Source organism: Leguminivora glycinivorella, chromosome 9, assembly GCF_023078275.1.
Source record: "Leguminivora glycinivorella isolate SPB_JAAS2020 chromosome 9, LegGlyc_1.1, whole genome shotgun sequence".
NCBI classification, from domain to species: Eukaryota; Metazoa; Arthropoda; class Insecta; order Lepidoptera; family Tortricidae; genus Leguminivora; species Leguminivora glycinivorella.
The window spans coordinates 16,456,545-16,483,621 of NC_062979.1; the positions used below are offsets into that span (position 1 = coordinate 16,456,545).

A 27,077-nucleotide genomic window follows, 5' to 3' on the forward strand; every position below is an offset into this window, starting at 1 on the left:
TTTTTTCTCCTCTGACCCTCCGTGTAGCTTTCAGACGAGCCATATGTCACCTTTACCTCCCCTTTTAAACTCGTTTAGGGTATCACACCTAAGGAAGCACTCAAATCGCATCCCCACTTTTTTATTTGTAACTACCGTAGATTGGCGATTATTGATTTTAAGAAAATGGTAGACATTGTTTCTTAAAGGACTTTAATTGTACTTTCAAATGATACCAATATTCATAGCTTACGATGAATAAGATTAGAGGTATATCTGCTTGAAACGAATTTTGCGCGAGGTGTAATTTGTTTGACGCCGAATGTATGGGGACGCGTGTCAAGCGGTACGCTCCGCCTACGGGTTGTTTGTTGTAGTTTGCTTATTTATTATCCGATCGAAGAAATTTAAAAAGTAACGGATAGCTTAATAATGTGGCTAAATGATTTATTTAACATATTTTTTATCTAAGAGGCCTTTTTATTGCCTTTTTTGGGTGACAAAAGTAAAAAAAGACAGTCAAAAAATAATATTTTTACATTATTATTAATAAAAAAATAACTACAAAACTATACTTTTAACGTAATACCAAATCTTAAAGGGCACTGTATAAGCTTTCAAATGACACCTCATTTGACAAAATCGGATCAGGGGTTTTAGTCAAATTGAAACCCGGGACCGCGATCTTTGTGACGTCATAGTTAACCCCCCCACAGTCTGAGAATGCGACAAGTCATTTTTTCGTACTCAATAAAGTCTACCGATCACAACGATACCACTTGTCAGCAGTATACTCTCCAGTCACATCAACTTTTTCCGAGACCCTCCGGCCGCTCTACTACTACGCAGAAAAGCTAGTGGTAAATATCAAATAATGAGCCAGGATTTGAAACCGTGACCTCCGCATTGAAAGTCCACAGTGGCAAATTGGCAATGACAGAGACACGCGCTTCTTGATATTTTTAACCGTCGCCTCATATCTCTCAAGAAGGACGGTTATCAAGTCGTCTGTATGTTTTTTTTTTTATGTTTGTTCCACGATATCTCCGTCGTTACTGGACCGATTTTGAAAAATTTTTTTTGATTGAATGTATATGCATACAGGTTGGTCCCATTTTTCTCAGAACCCAGTTCTGATGATGGGATCCTGGAGAAATCGAGGGAACTCCTCGAATCTGAAAGGCATACATATGGTGATTTTTGTGTTTTTAAAGGAACAGCATGCATTTAGGTACGGAACAGTGACATTTGGTGCAGTGGAACTGCTGATGATGGCCAGAACGGAACTCTTCAAATCTGAACGGCACGCTTATAGTGACTTTGGTATTTTTATAAGAACAGCATGCACTTTCGTCCAGAACAGTGACATTTGGTGCAGTGAAATTGCTGATGATGGTCAGAACCGAACTCCTCAAATCTGAACGGCACGCTTATAGTGACTTTGGTATTTTTATAAGAACAGCATACACTTTCGTCCAGAACAGTGACATTTGGTGCAGTGGAACTGCTGATGATGGCCAGAACCAAACTCCTCAAATCTGAACGGCACGCTTATAGTGACTTTGCCATTTTTATAAGAACAGCATGCGCTTACGTCTAGAACAGTGACATTTGGTACAGTGGAACTGCTGATGATGGTCAGAACCGAACTCCTCAAATCTGAACGGCACGCTTATAGTGACTTTGGTATTTTTATAAGAACAGCATGCACTTACGTCCAGAACAGTGACATTTGGTGCAGTGGAATTGCTGATGATGGTCAGAACCGAACTCCTCAAATCTGAACGGCACGCTTATAGTGACTTTGGTATTTTTATAAGAACAGCATGCACTTTCGTCCAGAACAGTGACATTTGGTACAGTGGAACTGCTGATGATAGTCAGAACCGAACTCCTCAAATCTGAACGGCACACTCATAGTGACTTTGGTATTTTTGTAAGAAAAGCATGCATTTAAGTTCAGAACAGTGACATTTATTTAGTTATGTTTGTTAAGCATATTGAGTTTTCAAGTCAAAGTTTGTCAAGCTTCGATTTCTTATAATATAATCGGATTCATGAGGAATTGAGGAAACTCCTCAAACCTTAACGTTTTACGTATATTCATTTGTGTTGCCATCTAATAATTAAAGCATTAAAAGCAGTTTTAAAAAATACTTACACATTTCTACATAATCCAACATTCGCAAGTAGCTTTCACCAGAACCCGAAAGGCGACGTTTTTTTTTCTTAAAAATTATGTTTTTAACTTCTTACTTATCTTGAAACATTAAATAGTATTTTATTGACTGTGTCTGTACCCCGCAAAAGGTTTATATCTTTTTGAAATTATTTATAAGACAAAGCCTATTTTTATATGAAGTATATTTATTATCTTTAGTTGTGATATCAAGAGTCTTTTACAACTCTATAAAGTTTTAGTTGTTCTTATTTTTTGCATCAGTTTGTATTTTTTTTCACCATGTTTAATTTTTAATTTAAAGTAGCTTTTAAATTTTGTTGAATCCGTATTATTTATTGTAATGTTGACATGTAAAAGTGCCCCTGTGGCCTTATAACTGAATTCCTCCGATTTGAGTAATTCCTTTTTTATATGAAATGAGATAACTTTAAGGTGTTCCTTTAATTTTTATGGTTTCTGCCTTGCTGATGGAATCCATAGTAATTGAGGGAACTCCTCAATTCTGAATGGCATAGAGAGATGTAGTGATCAAGAGTAATGTGCTGTGAGTAGATATACAACAATGTATTAAACTAAAAAGTGTAAAAAAAAAAACTTTTTACAAAAAAAATACAACCGACTTCAAAACGGAAGAAATAAAATATTATCAGTATTTTAAGACCGAGGGATATTTTTGAAGTCGGTCATGTACTAGGTACATGTATCAACATGGCTCCAGTAATTCAATTAACATACTCAGTGCAGATAATTTATATTTACCGTAATAGTTTCCCTAGGTAACCCGATATAAACGATTCTCTACAAACAATCCACACCAAAAAACAAGCCTATTCAGTCAATTCAGTTTGGAACTGAATAAGCTTGTTTTTTGGTGTCGGTGCGGATTATCTCACTGTGTAATGTTAACTTCGTTTTCATTCATTTAGAGCGAACGTATTGCTCCGTATCTGAGACTGTATGATATTTTCTGATATGTAATGTTTTTATCTGCGTATAGCGTGTGAGAGTGTTAATCTTTTCGAATAGGTATGTCGTTAATATCGTTATTTTTACTCTGTATTTCATGCTATAAATCCGCTTTGCACCGGTTTAATAGAAGCGTTGGAGATAGATACATACATTAATGGGTGCCCGATTGCTATTCCGAAATAAAATACGCCGATTTTCGGTACGCCGACAACGATTCGCTGACGTCTTTTTTGGCCGAATAAAAAAATAAAATAAAAAATAAAATAAATATTGGGGACACCTTACACAGATCAACTTAGCCCCAAACTAAGCATAGCTTGTACTATGGGTGCTAAGCGACGATATACATACTTAAATAGATAAATACATACTTATATGCAGAGAAAACATCCATAGCTCAGGAACAAATATCTGTGCTCATCACACAAATAAATGCCCTTACCGGGATTCGAACCTAGGACCTCGGCTCAGCAGGCAGGGTCACTACACTCACTACCGACTGAGCCAGACCGGTCGTTAACAAGTGGAAGATTCTCATTTCACACAATATTCTTAGTAAAGTTTGTAATGCTAATGGATAGCTTAGCGAAGAAAACAATGTTAATAATAATAAGCATTGTTATAGTGAATGTGATAAGTTTTTTTTTAATATAAAGTTATAACGAGTAAGCAAACTTGGGCCGTCAGCGCGCAGCGTGCCAGAATCCCGCAATTTGGCCGTAGTTCGTAACTAGTGTGGCTTGTTATTTACTACATAACAGCCTTAACACAGAATATATACCGTAGTAACATGTACAAGGCTTGTTAGTCATAAGTTTTTAGTTAGGATGATTTAGGGTGCATTAGGGTAATTCCGAATGACAGAAATGCTCTGGAAATTCCGAAAGGGGAATCTTGATATGATGGAAATAATGGTGATTTTTATGCAATTTTCGTAATTAGACGACTTTCGGAATTACCCCAATGCACTTTATATAGTATTGACAATCTTCATACTAAGGCCTGATTTAGACGGCGTGCGAATTCGCAAGCGATTTTAGTTACATTGCGGGCTGTTGAGGTTACTTACAATTTTGCACCGCCATGAAATACCGCAATCTAATAAAACTCGTAGGTATACGAGTTCTCGTACCGTCTAAATGGGCCCTACGAATCGTACCTACGTCAATTTTTAGTGCCACTTATTAAATACTATCATAACTACTCTGATGATGCCTACAATTTTTTTTTTTTCAAAATGTGTATTGACGTGATATCATGATATTAAAATAAAGAAATATGTCATTAGTTCTTATAAAAAATAAAAACACATAAAAACATTAGTGGAACATATGATTTTTGTTACTTCCAAGCTGCGAAACAGCGCCATCTAGTTTTATCCCTAAAAGGCCCATACATTTCAGGGGTACATTTTCTTTGTATGGGGTGGTATGGGCTTTGTCAGTACCGGTATATTATATTGTCCTTGGTTAGGGGTCATTTACGTATTAAGTGAATTACGTCACAGCTTAAGGGAGAGTCATAGGTACTAAATGTGACCATCCATGAAATAATGATGCCGATAAAATCTACGACTTTTGGTATACCTACCTAAAGTAAAAAATTGAATCAAAGCCTGACCAGGCAGACAAGCATGGTCGCGCCACATCTCGGTCACTGGCGATCAAATATATGAAAGAGGCGCGTTCCTAGCACACAGTCTAAGCTCGTGTAGGTGAACGCGTACCATGCTTGTATGAGTGAGATATTGACAGGTCGACTGTTCGCGTTTTTGACAGGCGGTAACTGTGAGGTAACCGAGCGGGGGTGGGCGCCCCTTTCAGCGGGGAGCGGGAGTGGCCATACTGTACGATAGTACTCTTTAGTATACTGTGGTCGCGCGATAAAATGATAAGTAAAAGTACATGAATAATATAATTACAATGTCAAAATGACATTCCGCTATCTTTGATCGTTTTTCTGAATTTGTTAATGGTTAGTTAGTTATAAAAGATAAAAGCCACAAAAAGTTACCAATCTCAATTTTCTTTTCATAAGAGACTAAGAGTCGGACAACTTTAGACATTTTTGATGACAGACAAATTGAACCAATCGTACTCAGATGGGGTTAGATTAATGTTCTCTCAGAGTTGGGTAAATAAGGCGTAAGATTTGGCACAGTACAATGGAAGGGATCAACTTTATACTTATATGATTTATGGAGTAGCACAATGAAAAGTTTAGTAGCATCTTGTTGTCATTATTTGAGACCGTTCAGTCCTGATGAACCAGTATAAGTTGATATTGATATCACTGACCATTCTAATAGAGTTCCAAAATAAGAGACTTGCCTCAGATGCAGTACCTAACTACATAATAATATAGTCATTCCATTGACTTAATTACATGGTGGAAAGTTTCACTGGGTAGGTCATGGACTATGGATAGAGCACTGGAGTATCGATCTAGAGGCCGTGAGTTCAAGTCTCAGCAAAAGCAGTAATTTTCTACTTTTACACTTATTTTAAGGTTCAATGAGTCATCGTCTGTTAATTGACCCATTTTTCTCAAATTGAATGATTGCCTTTATTTTCTATCAGCCACACAATGGCGCTACTCAAATTACTAAGTTAAGTTTTTAAAATTAAATGGCCTCAGTCCATTGGGACTATTTTGCCAGTGTCAAGGTGATATAAGCTAATTGTTATTGATTTTGGTACGGTAAGTACGACAGTGTACGGTGAGTTGGCACATTTTACAAGAGCACGTGGACTACCGGCCGTTGACGACAAAAAAGTGGCTAAACGCTTTTCGAGATTAATTCTTCATCAGCTTCTCACTGTAACATTAGTTTACTGCATAATAAGCTATCGATATTACACTTTAAACAACATTAATGAGCAAAAGAAAAAGAAAATATTCACGACACGATACCGCTAAGATGGCGTTCGAACCGGAAGTCCCTCAAATTACTAAAAGCAAAAGTTTGAACGTAATAAAACTGCGCAAATTATCAACTTGTTCGGTAAGTGACAGGAACGTGTGAGCCTTTCATGTTCTGTTTCCGCGAAGTTTCCTCATTTGTCAACGAGAGCGATGTAAGCAAAGTCGACGTTAAGAGCCCGTCACGATGGGTAAAAATTCAGTATCTGTCAAATTACCCCATTTACACACACTAACGCACGTCACACTCACCAACATACTTTTCGCACACTACCGCAATTTACTGGAAGAGGTCAGTGACCTAAGTGAGAGGAACTTAAGACAGGTCTATAGTTTCACTGAAGATCAGTTGTAACGTTAAAATCCCATCAAAACCAAAAAAGGGAAATATGAGCCAAGTTCAATATTATATATGCCTTGGTTGTTGGCGTCAACGACAAAAGCAGTGAGATCTAAACGGGTGCCAAGTTCAATGGCAGTCCTCAAAATGTTTTATGACAATTGATGACATAAAATATCATTTCTTATAACTTTTACAATAGAATAGAATAGAATATAATTAAGTTATTCGTTAACACACACACAAAATAAACGTTACAAATAATAAGACATAAACAAGAAGGAGATCCAACGAAATGGTCTAATCTTCCGATCAGACCATCCGGTGAAACAATCACGACAGGCACATAATATGTATGTCACAAATATCAATATAAGAGCCAAATTTAAGACGTTTATGCAACGAAGTAAGATAAACATGGAAGCCGCTTTTAAGAACATTACCGTTCAAATTCTTGGCACCGTTTAGCACACATACACAATTACGCCTACATTTACACAAGACAATACGTTTACAGGCCCTGTAATCAAAACTGGTAAACAAAACAATAGTCATCTCTTTTATACTAATGCACACAGATAAGTGTAGCTGAAATGCATATAATGTCACTAACCACCAATCAGCGATTTTATTCGGCTAATAACCTTCTTGCTGTACGTACTGGCAGCTAAGAATTCGCGGTTCATATTTGACTAAAATTTGACACGAAAAGGGATGGGTTTATGTCATACATTAAAAAACCAAACAGAAATAATTTTAATTTTATGCATATTAAAAAATAACTACATAATTAATTTGTTGTTATGAAGTAACAACCTACATATGAAAATAATAATTATGTCTTACACGTATGCCGCTATAATAAGTATTTTTATGGCTAGATAAATTCAATTTATATCTGTATATCAATGTACAGTCACGTTCAGGTTGTTGTCAGTTGCCATCTATTGTTAACAGGTGTTAAACGTAGGCTTTCATTTTATAAATTTTACCTTTTCAGGGCTGGTCAGGTTTTTCAATCGCCAGATAAATAATATCTGTCAGATAAATGTCAGCTGTCACTGTAATTTATACGTGTGATGAAAAGGATAGTGATAACTTTATCTGGTAGATATATTTATCTGGCGACTAAAAAACCGGCCCTTCGCCACCGAAAGATAATAACATAGAACACTACTTTCAAACAAAATGCCAGCCGAAAAGTGGTTCCAAGATCATAATACGCCGTACTGACACTGGACGTCACGTCTATTTCTATTCTACAACTTTCTAAATTAACACGTTTAGGGACGCTTAGTGACGTCATCTGTCATAGACCAAAGGAAACAAATGACTACGCGTATGCTATACCATACGTGTCCACGAATGTGTTCAGATTGGCCATTTAAGCCACTATGCCGGTGACACAAGGTCTGTGATCAAAATAATCGAACTCCTATGCCACTGACACGTACGTGTATTTAAACAAGTTTACTGGCCTATGTCGGCCGCACAGCAGGCAGGCAAACGTGGTCGCGCGATATTAATAAAATTATACAAAAATGAAAGTTTTAAAATATCAATGGCTCTTAAAAATATTGCATAACATCATCCCCATACAAAAGTAGCTCGTACAAAATAAATCGAAATAATTATGATCCTCGCCAAATTACACATGAAACTTAATCCCATATTTTTCTCCGTATTTGTTGGAACGACTAGCACATGATATTACAAAACAGTACGGCATATTCTTTTTGTAAACATATATTCTAAATATGCCGTACTACGACTGTTCCGACTGGCCGCCATTAGCGCACTGACAAGCTCCGTGGCACAATTTTTAGGCCTCGCCCACCGTGGCACAATATTCGTGGGGTCATTTTTGAGAGCTCTTTAGACATCTAGGTATATTAACAATCGCTGCGTTTATGTGAAATAGTTTTTGTTGTGAGGACGCCCATAGAGGCTCCAAATAGTTCGTGTAATATTACACACGATGTTGTCTGCCAGTTCGGTTACTTGAACTTGGCTTGACACGCTGCCGCGTGTTTAGATTGCGGACAGTGTCAATTTAGTGTTACCATCTCACACGAATTGACTCCGATTATTTTTCAAAATAAATTTGTGCAAACACCATATAAAATCAAAACTGGTGTAAAAAACAGTGCTTCGTTTATTATAATTATAAATGGTTAAACCCTTTTCCGAATGAATTAAAATAATTCACTGTTCCTGATCGGTTTAGCCATTATAACATCCGTTATAAATGCACTGAGACAAAGGTTGAGGTTATGTATGAACAGTGGTTGACAGTCAGTTAACATGTAAAATTGTTGCCATATATAGAATTCTTCATTAAAATAATAATTTTCAAAATTTAGTTAAAGTTGTCTGAATCTAAGGTTACGTGCCCCGTGTGCAAACACCATTTAAAAATTATATTGAACGTAAGAAGGTAAGTCATACAGAACAATTTTGTGATAAGATAATATATTATTACAATTAATAATTTCGCCATTTACGTAAATAATCGTTTATAGAATATAATTATAATGATTAGTTCTGTTAGTTTTTTCATACGCCACACTGAATGTCTCTTCGCGAAAAAGAATGTTACACACACCGACACACTAAATAATGTGACCAGTATAATGAAAATAAAGTCCAACGAGTTAAAATTAATTTTAAAACTCTTTCATTTTAATAAAGTTTAGAAGACAAAAGATACCTATATTTCTTATCATTGTATTAAAGTTACATATATTTTTTTATTTCTCAACAATAATACGTAGTAAACAACACAAAAAAAAACCGGCCAAGATCGTGTCGGGCCACGCTCAGTGTAGGGTTCCGTAGTTTTCCGTATTTTTCTCAAAAACTACTGAACCTATCAAGTTCAAAATAATTTTCCTAGAAAGTCTTTATAAAGTTCTACTTTTGTGATTTTTTTCATATTTTTTAAACTTATGGTTCAAAAGTTAGAGGGGGGGGGGGGACGCACTTTTTTTCCTTTAGGAGCGATTATTTCCGAAAATATTAATATTATCAAAAAAAGATCTTAGTAAACCCTTATTAATTTTTAAATACCTATCCAACAATATATCACACGTTGGGGTTGGAATGAAAAAAAATATCAGCCCCCACTTTACATGTAGGGGGGGTACCCTAATAAAACATTTTTTTCCATTTTTTATTTTTGCACTTTGTTGGCGTGATTGATATACATATTGGTATCAAATTTCAGCTTTCTAGTGCTAACGGTTACTGAGATTATCCGCGGACGGACGGACGGACGGACGGACAGACAGACATGGCGAAATTATAAGGGTTCCTAGTTGACTATGGAACCCTAAAAAACGATTTTAAACTGAGACTCTTTTAGACGTGACGATATTTATTTACCTTATTACTTTTGAATACATTCATAGCACTGGCAATCTTTTTGTATCCGTATATGATTTCCAGTGTCAAAAACAAATGTCATTGGAGCAAATTTGGCGACATGTCTGCTTCGAACGAGCCCGATCGGGCGTCTGACTCGATAGAATCTGTTCGCAGTTTTGACGTTTGTATGGAAAATTTACGAAAGTTTATATTCAACATTGATTTTATTCGTTCTCTTTGTAAGGAAAAATATGAAAAGGTAATAATTCTGTAGTCCAGTTATCTAGCTTATAAAATAACATTATTTTAAAACTAAAACACGGTCGTACATATTCAAATTTATGAAGATGCCGACAGGGGCCGACCGCATTTTAGTTACAACTTTAAGTAAGTATGTATCTAAAATTGGAAGTGTTTCCTGATTTGTATTACACACTATTTTGCATACACATACTTAAAGTTTATAATTATCAAGAAAGACTTTTGTTTGCCTAAAAGGTTTTCGAAGTAATTGCCATTTGATTCGAAGTATTTTTAGACAAATATTGATGTCGTTTAACTTCCATTTACTGTATTTTAGTAGCATGATAACACACATGTAAACTACTGAATTTTTAGGTTAGGATATAAGTAATGCGACAGCATCAATTTTAGCAGCCTAAAGTATACAAAATTGAGCTCAGCTCACTCAGACGTGAGCACTATTTGCGGGTTTTCTTAAACTAGCGTCAGGAAAAAAATCATAATTAATTCAGGGAGTAACTTTTCCTTGATGTTAACTACTGATTTTGTAGATAAGAATACGCGCTGTTTAAAACAAGTGCTTTTCTTATCAATAAGTATATACTGAAACTAAAACCGGACGTAGAAAACTACCAATTTTACGATTTTCTACTTTTTGATATTGACGGCCTCTAGAATCGAGGAAATAATACAGAACCCGGTAAAATAAAACAAAGTGGAAACGCTCGCTTGTAGTACGTGCAGATTTTAGGGGAAATTCAAAAGAGATTTGAATATCCCTGTGTTGCTACGGGGTCCAAAATCCGAGTTTGAAATTAGACATCATATCTGACTTCCAAGAAATGTCTATTACTTAATTCCTGTATTTTCGTTTGAATATCTCGTAAACAGTAGTAATTACAAGTATAATTGCAACATTCGGACCTCAGCCAACTGTTCCTCGCAGAGATATTAAACTGTTAGTCACAAAGCTCTAGGCCACTATAAATGTATTTTTCTATTTCTCATATTATTAATAGATCTCAAGCTCAACTTATATTGGTGATTGCTTTAATCTTTTGTGAATGCTGGAGGTAATAAATCTCAATATACGCGGTGTTGTTAACTTCGCAAAACAAGGGTTTGACCGTGGCCAAAATACTGACCTATTACTTAGCAAAAGGGAATCCAACGCTAAGAAAAACTATTGTAATGGTGACCGCAGAGCTCATTTAAAATCATAGCAGCTTGCAGTTTTAGTGAATGCCTAGTCATTCCAGCATTTTTAATATTATAGTACATTACTACCCATTTCCCGCCGAGGTATGTATAGTGCTTTTCTCAAACATGGTATGCAATAAATAAAGTCTACTGAAAATAGTAACTTTGGATGGCTGTATCTCCTAAACGGTGCGTCGTAGCGCAAAAATAATCGAATTTTCGTTCCTCTTTGATACCCCGTATACGCTTATAAAAAAACAAAAAGTTAAAAAAAAAATCAAAAAAAAAGAAAAAATTTTTTTTTGTATGAAAACGCACCCAAAATCAAATATTGTCTAGGGCCCGTACCAGTTGCAGTTGGCAACTTGGCACGTCTATAAAGCCCCTTATAGTTTTTTTTTAAGCTTGGCTAAATACCTGGATGTTATGTCACAATTATCTGTGTTTGGAAATTAAAAAAGAAGACTTTGCCGGCCTTGGCCTGCAAGGTTAAGGCAATAACATAACAATAAGGCACATAACATCAATATTTCATACCATGTTTGAGAAAAGTTCCTTTCCGTCAAGGTGCCTTAAACGTCGCAATGCTCGAAAAATCTGGAAATCTGCAATCGAGTAACGGAGGTCCACGGAGGTCTCGACTTAATAAAGAATCAAGGACTCCTACTTCCTTTAATCTTAACGAAAAAGTCAGTGAATGTACAGAATTTTATAATATAAGTACAGGTACTAAACTTACTGTCGTAGTTTCAATGTTAAGTGTAGGATAGGTATGCTAACTAGTTACTTACCAATAATGTATCTTTTATACAATAATTTGGTTAGTAGGCAGTGTTATGTTAGTACAAGACTGTCACATTTTAAACATGAACAGTGATAATACTGACTTTACCTTACGGTATTAGTGCTAATAGTGATAGAATATCACCCAAAATAAGACAACTCTTATAAACAAATAGTATTGTATCCGCCAGACTTCATAACCTGTCACACAAGAAAATGGCGCGAATATCTAAATGCCTTTTTTATTTATGACAGAAATGTCTTGACCTTGACAGACTATATAATTTATTGGGTACTTTAAAGTTCCGAATCCGATTGACTCTCTTGGGTTCCTCTCAGATATAGGAATAACAGCTCTAATGTAATTACAAGAGGCTTGCTGTAATATCCCAAATATTAGCAGCAAAGGGTCGAATTCGTGAGGTATTACACTGTTATGGGATTAACCTATTGTTTATTGACGGCTACATAACAGTTTTCAGCTTTATCTATTAACTTTGTTATTTATGTTTTGATGATTAAAAGTACCTATGAATAAAATTATTATATGTTAATAGAATTATTACTTTGTAATTGTAAAATAAAAGAAGTTTTTATTAGAGAAGAGTCGTGGAATGTATAGGAGCCCACACATTTCACGACTCTTCTCTTTTCAAACAGACTATACTTAAAGCATTTAAGCCCGCTCCAGACTATGCGCGTGAATCACGCGTCGTGATTATCAATCGTGAATTCAGAATCGGCATCTATAAACAACCTTTTTTATTTTTGAAGAACGTGATTAAAATCACTACTATAAATTACCTTAAGAACATGGTGCGCTGCGATTGGTTGAATGCCAACCAATCAGAGATCGGAAATTTAAAAAGTTTAAATACCATAGACAAAGAACAAAACTCTCAAAAAACTTTTTTATTTGTCTTAGAAAGTTTATGAAAAAATGTGACGGATAACGTTAATTTTTTTATCACAAAAAGCGAAAGCTGTAGGTACCTATTCCAATGTTTGATTCGATCATCCTCTAAATATAATTAAATTTTTCTTTTTTTGAATTCGGCTATTTCTGTATGTAGAGTGGCCTAGGTTCCAATTGGTTGACTATACATACCTACTTATAAGTGAATGTAGGATTTACGATTCTGATATGCGAAGCGCTTTAGAACAACGTGTAAAGAAATATGAGACCATTTCAATTTGGCAGGTAAGTTCACTGCGATTCGGGTGCGGCTTACGGGCAGATGCGGGACATATCGTTAACTCTGGAAATTCGCTGAAGAATGGTTTTAAGAAGTTTTAAGGGTCAGCTGCATGCTCCGCTCTCTATATAAACGTAGATAAGAGTTACTTATTGTACAATTATACTGTATATGTGGTTAGACTAACGCGTTTTTTCTATTGATAAACAAGTTTACCTACATGACTATTATTTTAAAATTTTCCGCGTATTTCTACTGACAGAAACGGCTTGACAGACTATATAATTATGTATACGGCCTGAAAAGTAGAGTAAAAATGAATAGGGGACCACCGTCTTTGTAAACCGTTTTGCATGTGGCAAATATTGAGCCACTTTTGTATGAGGACATCAGTTGCTATTATGATAAACAAAATGAGTTATATTTCTATACTTTTTTGCCAGGCTGTAAGTCTATTTCTACAACTTATCGTATGGAAAAAAATCAAAATTGGCATCAAAGCACTTGCCCACATGTGTATATGATGTTAGTTTTAGATTTCAAGTCATTTGCGGTAGACCCTATTTTATAGTACCTAACGTTTTTTTAAGGTCTCTTGCACATTTCGGTGCTGAAATATTAAGGGTAGAGCGAGATAGAGAGATGAATGATCTTTTTTTAGGGTTTTTCTCGTGTCTATGTTTTAAAATCTGGAGGGTTATGCAGGACAGTGTGAATGGGACTTAAAAGAAAAAAAAGTCGTTGGCGGGAAAAAAAAAACAAATTCATAAACACGGTGCATTTTGTTTATAGAAGCTAAGTGCACCGTCGTGGGCGTCGTGTCTGCTAATTATTTCAGTGTTCGCTATTAATTCAGAGCACAGTAAATTAAACAATTCATTCAGAGCACAGTAATTTTTAAGATGTTGTCACCTGAAGATCAACAAGTACAGATATGTCTATTGAAGTCCAATTTAGAAGAAATAGAAAGTAGCTTGGTTGTTCAGGTATTTCTCATTATGAATATTAATAGCTTTTCATTTGTAAACTATTCAAATTTTTGTGAAGAAAGACTCACTTCACTTATTATTTGACTTTTAACTAAGTTTCACAAGAATATATCAGTAATCTATGTACGTACATAATAGCGTGATAAGAGAGAAGTGTGGAGTGGATGTAGATGCGGTGACAAAGATTGAGATGGGTATGTTAAGGTGGTTCGGGCATGTAGAGAGGATGGATGAGAGGAGAGTAACGAAGAAAGTATATGAAAAAAGAGTGGAAGGGTCAGTTGGAAGTGGAAGGGTACCCAACAGGGTACATAATGCGATCTGTATATATATTTATATCCCACCTGTGTAACCATTATGTGCAATAAATGATTGAGTATTGAGTATTGAAGACCTAGGCGAACTTTTCTTGTTCAAATCGGGAAAATATTGCAAAAAGGCCAGGGTGGCTAGCCGAATGATGCCATTCGAATGGCATTTCTCCGACGCCAAACGAAAGCGATACGCCGCTGGCTCTGTCGCGCCAATACGCAAGCGCGATAGAGATAGATATCTACTAGCGCTTCGTTTCGTGAGCGTTTCGTGAGCGATTGTGCCATTCGGCTAGCCACCCTGGCCCCGTAGCCGAATGGCATTTCTCCGACGCCAAACGAAAGCGATACGCCGCTGGCTCTGTCGCGCCAATACGCAAGCGCGATAGAGATAGATATCTACTAGCGCTTCGTTTCGTGAGCGTTTCGTGAGCGATTGTGCCATTCGGCTAGCCACCCTGGTCAGAAGTACTCGTAACCGACGAGCGTGTATGAGAAACGTTATGAAAGTGTGTGAAGCGAGTGATTTGTCAGGATCGTAGTAAATGAAAATCCGTGATCTCTGCCTACCCCTCTGGGAAACAGGCGTGATTGTATGTATGTATGTATGTATGTATGTATGTACATAATATATTTATGTTTAATTACATACAAAATTTACATTTACGCAATGTATTCGTTGTAAGAGTTTCACGGTGACCATACGTATAGTCTAGAGCCAATTTGGCCACAAGTCGTCTCCTTCACGATTTTCGTCGACATCTCTTCTAAATACCTAAAACAGGTATGGATATGTTCCTCGTCCTCTCCAGATTACGAATTGACCTGTTTTAGTTTAAGGAGGGGGGGACGGGTCGAGAAAAAGGGGGGGAAAGATGGCGACCGACCATCATAGATATTTATTCACATCTCGAGTCCTATGGCACCAATCTGTTCGTGCGAGGTGTCATTTGAAAGCTTATTAAACCTACTTTAATTGTTGTCAAATAACTATGCTCATAAAAGTAACCGTTTAGGAAATATTTGAAAATATTTGTTTTTTTATCGCGCATGAATTGCACAAGTACTAGTAAAAAATGCGTCTAACTCAATAAACAATAACTTTACCGCAATTGATGTTATTATAAAATTTTTGCGTCTATTCATGCTCTTTCTAAAAATATAAGTTTCATTGGTATATGATAATATATAACCATGTAATTAAGAATTTTGTTTGGCAGGGGTTATCCTCCAGGTCGCATAAACGGGCGCTGACCGTAGTAAAGTATTCAATATTTTTGAGGTCTTATTTTACGGATCCATATAGGAGAGGTATCGTTTGAAAGATAATTAAACCTACTATAATTGTTTACACTTAACTATAATATTAAAGGTAGCTGTTTACATAATATTTGAAAATATGTGTTTTTTATCGAGCATGAATCACACAAGTACTGGTAAAAAATGCTTCTAAGTCAATAAACAATAACGTTACCGCAATTGATGTAATTATAAAATTTACGCCACTATTCATGAGCTTTCTAAAAATATAAGTTTTATTGGTAAGTGATAATATAACCATTAAATTACGAATTTTGTTTCGTAGTGGTCACTCCGCCGGTCGCATAAAAATGAGCGCTGACCGTAGTAAAGTATTCAATATTTTTAAGTTCTTATTTTACGGATCCATATGTAAGAGGTATCATTTGAAAGCAAATTAAACCTGCTATAATTATTTTTGAATAACTATAGTTATAAAGGTAGCTGGTTACAAAATATTTGAAAACATGACTTTTTTTTTCGAGCACGAGTTGCACATATACAGATAAAAAATGCTTCTAACTTAATAAACCATAACTTTACCGCAATTAATGTTATTATAAAATTTACGCGAAATTTCATGCGCTTTCTAAAAATATAAGTTTTATTGGTGTATGATAATATATGACCAAGTAATTACGAATTTGGTTTAGCAGGGGTCACTGCGCCCTGTCACGATATTGGGTGCTGACTGACCGTCGCCAAATTTTCTACGTTACTCAGATAATATTTTACTGATAAATTTGTGAGAGGTATCATTTGAAAGCATATTATGCGTACTATCTTTATTTCTAATATTTCAAGTCGAAACTGTAGAAGTTTACAAAATATTTGATTAGTAATATGTGTATTTTACTGTGCATGAATAGCATTGGCATTGATAAGACACGCTTCTAGCTCAATAAATTATAGTTTTCCGCAATTGAAATAATAACAAAATAAACGGAAAATGTATGACTTATACAAAAAATAAGTTTGGTTTGTATTGCATAAACAATTAATTTGAATTTGTTCAGCTCACCTACTGCGCACCATCATATAAATGGATGTCCACCGTCGTTGCCTTTTTCAGATTTTATTTCACTAATCGTATATTCATAATAAATATAATCTATCACGTATCGAATTTACTTATATACTTAATTGATCAGTAAAATAAAATCTGTAAAATGATGAAAAAATTAAGGCAACGGCGGTGGACATCCGTTTATATGACGATTGACCGTGCGCAGTGGGTATGGTGGACAAATTAACATTAATTGTTTAGGCAAAACTAACAAAACTAATTTTTTGTAAAGGCCATACATTTTGCGGTTCATTTCGTTATTATATCAATTGCAGAAAAATATAATTTATTGAGCTAGAAGCATGTTTCACTCGTATCAGTGCGAATGCTATTCATATACAGTAAAAATACACATATTGTCAAATATTTTGTTAACTTCTACAATTACGACTAAAATTATTAAAAGGTAACGATAGTACGCATAATATGCTTTCAAATGATACCTCTCACAAATTGATCGCTAAAATAGGATCTGAGAAAGGATCCGGTCACTTAGGGCCACTTTCATTTTTAGGCCAAGTTTTATGAAAGGCCACTTCCCCGATAGGCCATTTCCTCTAAGGGCCACTTAGTGACAACGTTCCCCGAAGGGCCACATTTATGTAAAGGCCACTTCTTCTTATGGCCAATTCCTATAACGGCCTGTTCCTCTTATGGCCACTTCCTCTCATGGCCTTTTCCTATGATGGCCACTTCCTCAATTGGCCTATTACTCTTATGGCCACTTTCTCTCATGGCCGTTTCCTCTGATGGCCACTTCCTCAAACGGCCTGTTCCTCTTATGCCCACTTTCTCTAATAGGAACTTTTGTATCTGACAACCTTCCTCGTAAACGCATTTTCAACAGGCTTTTTAATGACCACCACCACTAAAAACTCTTTTTTCTACTTCCGTGTTGTTATTCGTCATTTACAGTGTCGTGCATAGATTGTTAAAACCCTACATAAAAGATACCCGCCCCGCCCGGCGCCCCGCGCACCCACGCATACGATTAGGGTATGCAAACCGGTTAACCGAGACTTTTTGGCCTCGGTTAAAAACCGGTTTTCATGGTCTCTAACCGGTTAATAACCGAAATTATATTTATTTCCCAAAATTACCAAATTAGGCATAAAAAAGGGTCAAAAGTACGTAATTATTCAATGCTTTGTAACAATAAAGATTTATTTATTACTTTTCATTCGCTTCGCTCGCATTAGAAAGAGACAAAAAGTAGCCTATGTCACTTTCCATCCCTTCAACTAAATCCACTTAAAAAGTCACGTCAATTCGTCGCTCCGTTTTGCCGTGAAAGACGGACAAACAAACAGACACACACACTTTCCCATTTATAATATTAGTATGGATAAATTCCATGTAAAAAATATTGAAATATAGACCTAATAGCGACTCATTAGTTTTTGTTCCTTGACGGTCTGGTCGTAGGTGACCCGATCCGTCTAACTGGCTAGTTGGATATAATTTTAGCGATGGTCGTTCGGGGAATGGGCCAACAAACAATTTTCACAGTGGCCGTTCGGAGAACTGGACGTAGAAAGAATTCCAACAGTGGTCTATCGGGGAAATGGTCGGATAAGGAAACGGCCGAACTAAGAAATGGCTCATATAGGAATTTGCGTGGTGGTCGTTCGGGGAATGGGGCCAACAAAGAATTTTCAGTGGCCGTTCGGAGAACTGGACGTAGGAAGAATTCCAACAGTGGTCTATCGGGGAAATGGTCGGACGAGGAAACGGCCGAACCAAGAAATGGCCTATATAGGAATTTGCATGGTGGTCGTTTGGGGAAGTGGCCGTAGGTGACCGGATCCCTGAGAAATACGTAAAATTAGGCGACGGTTAGCACTTATTTACGTCACGGGGGTGCAGTGACACCTGCTAAACCAAATTCGTAATTACTTGGTTGTATAATATCATACATCAATAAAACTTATATTTTTAGAAAGCATATGAAATGTCCTGTAAATCTTATCATAACATTATTTGCGGTAAAGTTATTGTTTATTGGTCATGCACCAAGATACAATCTTAAAAATTATGAACACGGCAACGAATTTTCGCAACGATTTTTTGACCATTTGGTCATCCATGTATATGACGGTGCGCAGTGAGTATGATGGATAAATTAACATTAATTGTTTATGCAATACTGACAAAACTTATTATTTGAAAAGGTCATACATTTCGCCGTTTATTTTGTTATTATATCAATTGCGGAAAAAATATAATTCATTGAGCTAGAAGCATGTTTTACTCACATCGGTTCCAATGCATATTTTCAAATATTTTGTTAGCTACTACAGTTACAACTAAAATTATTGAGAACTAATGATAGTACGCATAATATGCTTTCAAAAGATTCCTGTTAAATAAAATAGGATCTGAAAAATATAGAAAATTTGGCGACGGTCAGCATCCATACGTGGCCGGGCGCTGTGGCCCCTACTTAACCATATTTGTAATTACTTGGTTATATAATATCATACACCAATAAAACTTATGTTATTAGAAAGCGCACGAAATTCCGCGTAAATCTTATACTAACATCAATTCCGGAAAAGTTGTTGTTTATTGATTAAGAAGCATTTTTTACCAGTAGGTACTTGTGCGACTCATGGTCTATAAAACACATATTTTCAAATATTTTCTAAACAGCTACTTTTATGATTATAGTTATTTATAAAAAAATATAGTAGGTTTAATTAGCTTTGAAACGATACCTCTCGCATATGGATCCGTAAAATAGGACCTCAAAAATATTGAATACTTTACTACGGTCAGCGCCCATTTCTGCGACCGGGCAGAGTGACTCCTGCTAAACCAAATTCGTAATTACATGGTTATATATTATCATATACCAATGAAACTTATATTTTTAAAAAGAGCATGAATAGACGCGAAAATTTTATAATAACATCAATTGCGGTAAAGTTATTGTTTATTGAGTTAGACGCATTTTTTCTAGTACTTGTGCAACTCATGCGCGATAAAAAAACACATATTTTCAAATATTTCGTAAACGGTTACTGTTATGAGTATAGTTATTTGAAAACAATTAAAGTAGGTTTAATAAGCTTTCAAACGACACCTTGCACGAACAGATTGGTGCCATAGGAGTCGAGATGTGAATAAATATCTATGATGGTCGGCCGCCATCTTTCTCCCCCTTTTTCTCAACCCGTCCCCCTCCTTAAACTAAAACAGGTCAATTCGTAATCTGGAGATAACGAGGAACACATCCATACCTGTTTTAGGTATTTAGAAGAGATGTCGACGACTTTTTGTAAAAGAGGTCGTTTGGTCCCTGACTAGTATTTAATAATTCCAAAAATCATCCAAAAAACATAATTATAGTTTAAAGTAAAAGTAGGGTTATTATACTTAAGTCGTTCGCACACGTCTATTGCTGTAAATATGAGTAAAATGCTACTTGCTAAAAATTATTGTTATGTAGATAGCTATATTGTTTAGATAAAGAAGTTTTTACATTAAAAACATTGTCAAATGGACGCTAGTTAGTACCATGCCGTAGATAGTACTCTTTATTATACTGTGACCATGCCCTATAGAATACATTATAAACTAATATCTTTCAGTTATTTATTATTATTATTATGAGCCTATTGTGTCCCACTGCTGGGCAAAGGCCTCCCCCTTCTTTCTCCATTCTTCTCGATCTTGAGCTAAATCTTTCAGTTGCTTAACTTATTTATATTACCTAACCTACAACGTGAGTTTCTTATCGATCTATAAATCCCCAGCGTTCGGCTCTGCCGGAGCTAGACGAGGAGAATGAGCGGCAGTACCGGGAGACGATGACCGCGCTGAAGGTGTCGCGCGCGCAGAACGAACAAATCGAGCGGCTCAAGCAGGAAAACGGTGAGTAAGACCACAAAATATATAATAGTACAAGTACAGAAGGCCCACTGCTTCGATGTTCACGAAATGCCGCCTTTTTAAATGTCTACAAAATTCTAACAAAGAAACGAGCCGCACGTCCGCGGCGTCGGACGATAGATTAAAACGAATTAATACTCAGATAAAATGTTATACTATTATATTCAAGTCTTGGGTACTATCTAGGTATATATGTGATATTGCTGGTGATCAATGGATGCATAAAGCAAACAATAGAGACGCTTAGAGATCACTAGAGTAGGCCTTCACCTTCGAGTAGCGAGGGGTTCTTACAAACCACAATAGTTAAAAGTATTAGTATGTAAAATATATTAGATTAGATTATGTAGAAATAAGTTTAAATTGTATTTTATCGTTCTATAAGTTGTAAGAAATATAAGGCTTTTTTATTTATTTTATTTATACTGTATTTATATATTTTTGTTTAAGTCCCAACATCACAAGCCTTATTAATTTTTTCCGTGGGACTTAATCAATAGTAGATCTGTGTAAGATTGTCCTATTTCATGACATCGCATATGAATCTTAAAAAAAATCAAGTAACAATAGAAAGTTCGAACGTGCGTTCCGTGAGAACGCGCGTCACCCCTGATTAGGCCGCGAGCCCGCGGCCGCCAGCATGTATTGTAGATTTGTAGCGGGGTGAGCCGCCCCTGGTAAGACCTAGATTTTTCTGACGTCGTGTTTTTAGAACTGTCTTTAAATTAAAGAGCGACTTCTCGGTGTTCAATTTTCATCTTCCACCCAGCGTTTACCCGGCTCACTTCTATTTCATTTTGTTAAGGAATATTATTTCCTAGCGATATTTCTTCGTTGAAATTCTACGCCACACGTGGGGATACGCCCGCGTGAATCGTTTGATAAATACTCTCTCTAGGGCATGTGTTATATAACAGATTGCAAGAAAAATATTTTTGAATATGTTCACGTAATAGAAAAGTTTTCATCTTACCCCTTATTAAAAACTCTTCAATCTTTCCCCCCTTACCATACTCATAAATAAAATAAATAATAAATATTGGGGGACACCTCTCTTGGGTTGATGTGTACATCAACCGAGCCCCAAGCAAAGCAAAGCTTGTACTATGCACCCTAGGCGACGATATAAATAATAATAATTAATAAATATTAATAAGGACATTCTTAAACAGATTGACTGAGTTCCACGGTAAGCTCAAGAAGGCTTGTGTAATGAGTACTCAGACAACGATATATCATCATCCTCCTTGCGTCATCCCGGCATTTGCCTCGGCTTATGGGTGTCAGGGGTCCGCTTTGACAACGAATCCCAAGATTTGGCGTAGACACTAGTTTAGTTGAAGATTAATTGCAGCTTCTTAACTTCACTTAATTATGTTGGTTCCTATGTGCTAACAATTTTGTTGTAAATAGGTATTTATTTTTTCTTTCACTGAAAACAAATTGACAAATTATTCTGATAGCTTATGTACAGTTAAAGTTTACGAGTAAGAATGTTTATGCTTTAGGCCAGCAACAGAGAGTCTTAAAATTCATAATCTGGAAACAACATAATCTTACAAAAATCAGATCGAGGACACGGAGTTCCATACAATTTCGCGACTTGCATTGATTTGCATAAAAGTCTTTTTTTAAGATTATGAATTTTAAGACTCTCTGTGGCGTGCCTAACTCTACCAAGTCATGTAAAAAAGTTATATGACCGGATTATTACTACTATTATTACGTGATTATTACTATTAACCTATCATTTAGTATTATAGAGTGATGTTGTCTTTGACAAGTTTTGTAAGAGCATTTTGTAAAGTAAAATATATTTATAAATTTTCTAATTTTTACAATAAAAAAATGAAAAAGTTGTGTAATCATATTTCCAATAATGTCAATAGGTATCCAGGAAGGAAAATTTATGAAAAACCGTTTCCAGGACGGTCGACCTTTTCGTTTTTCAAGCTTCTACTAAACTCTTTGTTTCCTTCAAGCTTCATTAGCCACAAACGATAGACAGTAAACTTTAAGGCACCTACAAAGCCCCCGGCAATTGAAATGTCAGTCCAGATAACGTTTGGAATGAAATGAATTGAAATATTTGAAATTAAAGTTTGAATCATGGTTAATGGCAATGACAGAACTTCAACTGTAATTATCATTCGGGAAGGTTACAGTTTTTGGCCATAGAGATATATTATAATAAATAATAATCCAGCTGCTAGTAGCATATTTATAATTAATTTTAATTTGACCTCGTAACGTAATGGAAAACATTAGCTATGATTTCATGATAGCATAATGACTGCGTGCTAGTATTGTCTGTGACTTGAAAAAACCCAAGGAAAATATTTGACCCAAAACTTACTTCTGCCTAGAGAGTTCCAAAGTGTTTGCATTCATAAATTATTCAAAGGAAATTGAGCGAAAACGCTTATGGAAAGTTGATATTAAAATTCAACTCAGAAACCCTTTTTCGCAATGAAACATATAAGTACGTAGATAAAAATTCAACCATTAAATTGCTTTGAACCTAAAGTGTAGTCTGAAAATATTTCTTTCGTACCTATCATCTAAAAATTATTGATACGAATTTCCCTTTGTCGGTACCTAGTTTTATTTTTGGTTTTGTTTTAGTTTACTTTACTCCCGTAGTTTTATTTGTAATTTACACATCGTGCACACACATCACAAATCTTTAAAACCATACCTTATAATAGAATAGATGTCAAGACAAGTCTATAGTCCATTCCCCAAAAACGCATTTGTGCTTACACGCAGTATGTTTTTGGCACCTAAAAACGCATTGCGTGCAAAAACACAGTGGTATTTACGCAGTGGGTAAATACCACTTTATAACACAGTAAACACAAGTTAATAACCTAGAAAAAAAAAACGGGACTACCTCTACATTCCTAATGACGTTTGTTCGAAAATCACTTGGCCTAACTCATTTGGCCGAATTATGAAATGCCTAACGCTCTTTTGGCCTAACGATCATTTGGCATAATTTAAATTTTGCCCCAAAAATGACATTACCCAGAACCGATTCGCTGTTAGAAAGGTAGGTTTAAGTTAGGTTAGAACCGTGACCTGACACAAATCCGAATCGCTTCTAAAAAAGTGGGTTTTAACGGCGTTAGGCGAAACAATATTAGGACATTTAAATTAGGCCAAATGATCATTATGCCAAAAAATATTAGGCGATCTAAAAATCGAAGAAAAAACTTTAGGAATCTAGATATACATCCAAAAAAAACATATGATTCTCAAACATATTTTTTCTAAATGTGGAACTTGTGTCAAACTCTATGAAACAGTAGGTATATAAATTCACGTAAAAACTAGTTACTAACACTACTAGGGCCCGCGCACACGGATGCAACAGTTGCACGGCGACATTTTTTGTCTCTGTCGTCACTCCTTGGACGCACGACAGAGACAAAAAATGTCGCCGTGCAACTGTTGCATCCGTGTGCGCGGAGCGTTACGCCTGAATTTGAAAACGTAATGACGTAGGTATTCACATACCAAGGATGATTTATTCATAACTACACTGATGATGCCTACAAATTTCTTTTCTTCAAAATATATACATACTGATGTGACATTATGATATTAAAATAAATATGTCATTTGTTCTTATAAAAAACAAAATAAATTAATAGTTTAAAAAACACTATAAAACACGCTTTTATAAATGCACGTAAAAGCCAAAAATAAGTTATGGATCGTTCAAGTTGTCTCTATTTGTGAGCTGAAGTTTAAAAACTATGTGCTTTTAATTATAATATTTGATTGTAAAAGCGTGGGGCGCTGGAACAGGAAAGACTTTCTGTATAACTTGCTGACAAATCAAATTATGCTATGTTACGGGAAGGAGGTTACACAGATTGACGCGCTAACTGGACTTGCAGCATGACTAGTATCTACATTAAACAGTCAAATCAATTAAAAGTCAGTGTTCAAAGTAGGTACCAGTTTGTCGAACTCAGACAAAATATGCGCTAGTAGCGAGGAGAGTCGACAGTCACCGACACGTAGAACGCCGCTTTTTTCCGGTAATCAAAGTACAAAAGGGGAAAGTGTCTACAGTGACAGGATGCAGAGTTCTTGTTCGTGGACGAGATATCTTTGGTTCTCTTTGGTAACCCTTAGGCGGCATATGTAAACGTTATGTTCTTATGCAACTTCATTCGCCAGGAAGTTCGGATTAGTATTTGTTTACAAGAAAGTCTTTCCTGTTCCAGCGCCCCACGCTTTTACAATCAAATATTATAATTAAAAGCACATAGTTTTTAAACTTCAGCTCACAAATAGAGACAACTTGAACGATCCATAACTTATATTTGGCTTTTACGTGCATTTATAAAAGCGTGTTTTATAGTGTTTTTTAAACTATTAATTTATTTTATACTTTTTAGTCATTAATAATGAAATACTTTTAACATTTATACATAAATTTATTTCAAGTAGGCGGATTTTACATGCCATTTGTGGCTTAACGTGTACTTATTGCTAATTGCTACTTAATAATAACTAGCGGCTACCTTCTTATTACGGTATTATCATAAAAATGTTTATACCTAGTAAGTTATCCGTAAAAGATAGACAATAGACATGTGCCATCGCGGACTTTTTGAAGACATTAGAGAGACATACTTTCGCCATAAATTGTTTTGAAGCTCTCAGCTAGTGGGATTTTGTTTGACTCGATTAGAAAATATTGTCACATTTCAACTAATTCAAACAAAATTTAAGTATTTCTTTTTTGCCGAGCCCCCCTTTATTTGCTCTTAAGGGTCACAGGAAAACCATTAACTTATTTTAAATACAACGTTGATCTTTCTTTCATGCGGGGGGCTTCGCCCCCCGAGCCCCCCTTTCTTTGCTCTTAAAGGTCACAAGAAAACGCTAACCCAACTTATTTTAAATACAACGTTGATCTTTCTTTTATGCGGGGGGCTTCGCCCCCCGAGCCCCCCTTTGTTTGCTCTGAAAGGTCACAAGAAAACGCTAACCCAACTTATTTTAAATACTACGTTGATCTTTCTTTCATGCTTCCCTCCTCGAGCCCCCCCCCCTTTTTTCTGTTCTTATCTTCCGGCACCATCATCAGGCCTTGAAACCTAATCGTAGTCAAAGTTCATTACAAGACTTTTCTAAGAAGCTCAAAAACAGCTATGATACGATGTTCCATCATGTAGTTCCAGCTCATATCTTCCGGCTCCATCATCAGACCTTGAAACCCAATTGTAGTCAAAGTTCATTACAAGACTTTTCTAAGAAGCCCAAAAACAGCTATGATACGATGTTCCATCATGTAGTTCCAGCTCATATCTTCCGGCTCCATCATCAGACCTTGAAATGAAAATGAAAATGAAAATGAAATATTTATTTTTCAAGTAGGCATATTACAATGCGCATATGAACGTCAAATAAAGCTACGCCGGCTCTAACCCTACGCCTCAGCCTCGAGAAGATTTCAGTCCCCCCTCAGTTGGGTGGGGGGTATCCACTATGGGACCGGCAAGAAACTCGGCGGGCAACTTCTTTTCAAAACATTACATCTTATAATTAACATGCATTAAATAACAAGATACAATTTAACATGCAAAAGTATTCATCAAAGAATATGAACAGACTAGGTACTCTATGGAAATTAATTTCAATAAATTATATTATTGCTTAATAATACGTCGTTCTTCTTCAGAGAAAACATATCAAATTGTCACAGAAGAAAAAGATAATATGAATCTCAATATCATTAAATATGTAATTTACCTACACAACATAAAATATAAAATATTTGATGTGCTTTCTTATCTGAACTGTGTCCTCTATACATAATACAATTATTTTAATTGCTAGTCGTTTTTTGTAGTTTCTGGTTCGGGCCATGCATGTTTGTCTGTCAAATAGTCCTCGACTCTGTAATAAGCCTTTAACATCAATGTTTTTTTTAAGTAGTTCTTAAGAGCTGGGAGGGGTAATCTCAAAGCAGTGTCAGGTAACTTATTATAAAAATGAATGCATTGCCCAACAAATGACTTCTGTACTTTACGGACACGAAACTTCTTTATGGCAAGCTTATTTTTGTTTCTAGTGTTATAATTATGGATATCAGAATTCTTAGTGAAACAGTCTAAATTCTTAACAACATAAATTATACTATCATAAATGTATTGGGAAGCTACAGTTACATACATACATACATACATACAATCACGCCTGTGTCCCATAAAGGGGTAGGCAGAACACATGAAACTACTAAAGCTTCAGTGCCACTCCTGGCAAATAAGGGGTTGAAAGAAAACGAAACTGTGACATTGCAGTGACAGGTTGCCAGC

The 27,077-nt window shown here is 35.8% G+C and overlaps 1 protein-coding gene across 1 annotated transcript in view; it reads left to right on the plus strand.

The window, feature by feature from the left end:
• The first annotated feature begins 13,948 nt into the window (after positions 1-13,948).
• LOC125229818 overlaps positions 13,949-27,077 on the plus strand; it is a 29,467-nt gene continuing 16,338 nt past the window's right edge. The window contains exons 1-2 of the mRNA XM_048134759.1: positions 13,949-14,166; positions 20,604-20,721. Coding sequence (XP_047990716.1) covers positions 14,083-14,166; positions 20,604-20,721 — 202 coding nt within the window. The 5' untranslated portion in view covers positions 13,949-14,082. The remainder of the gene's footprint in view (positions 14,167-20,603; positions 20,722-27,077) is intronic.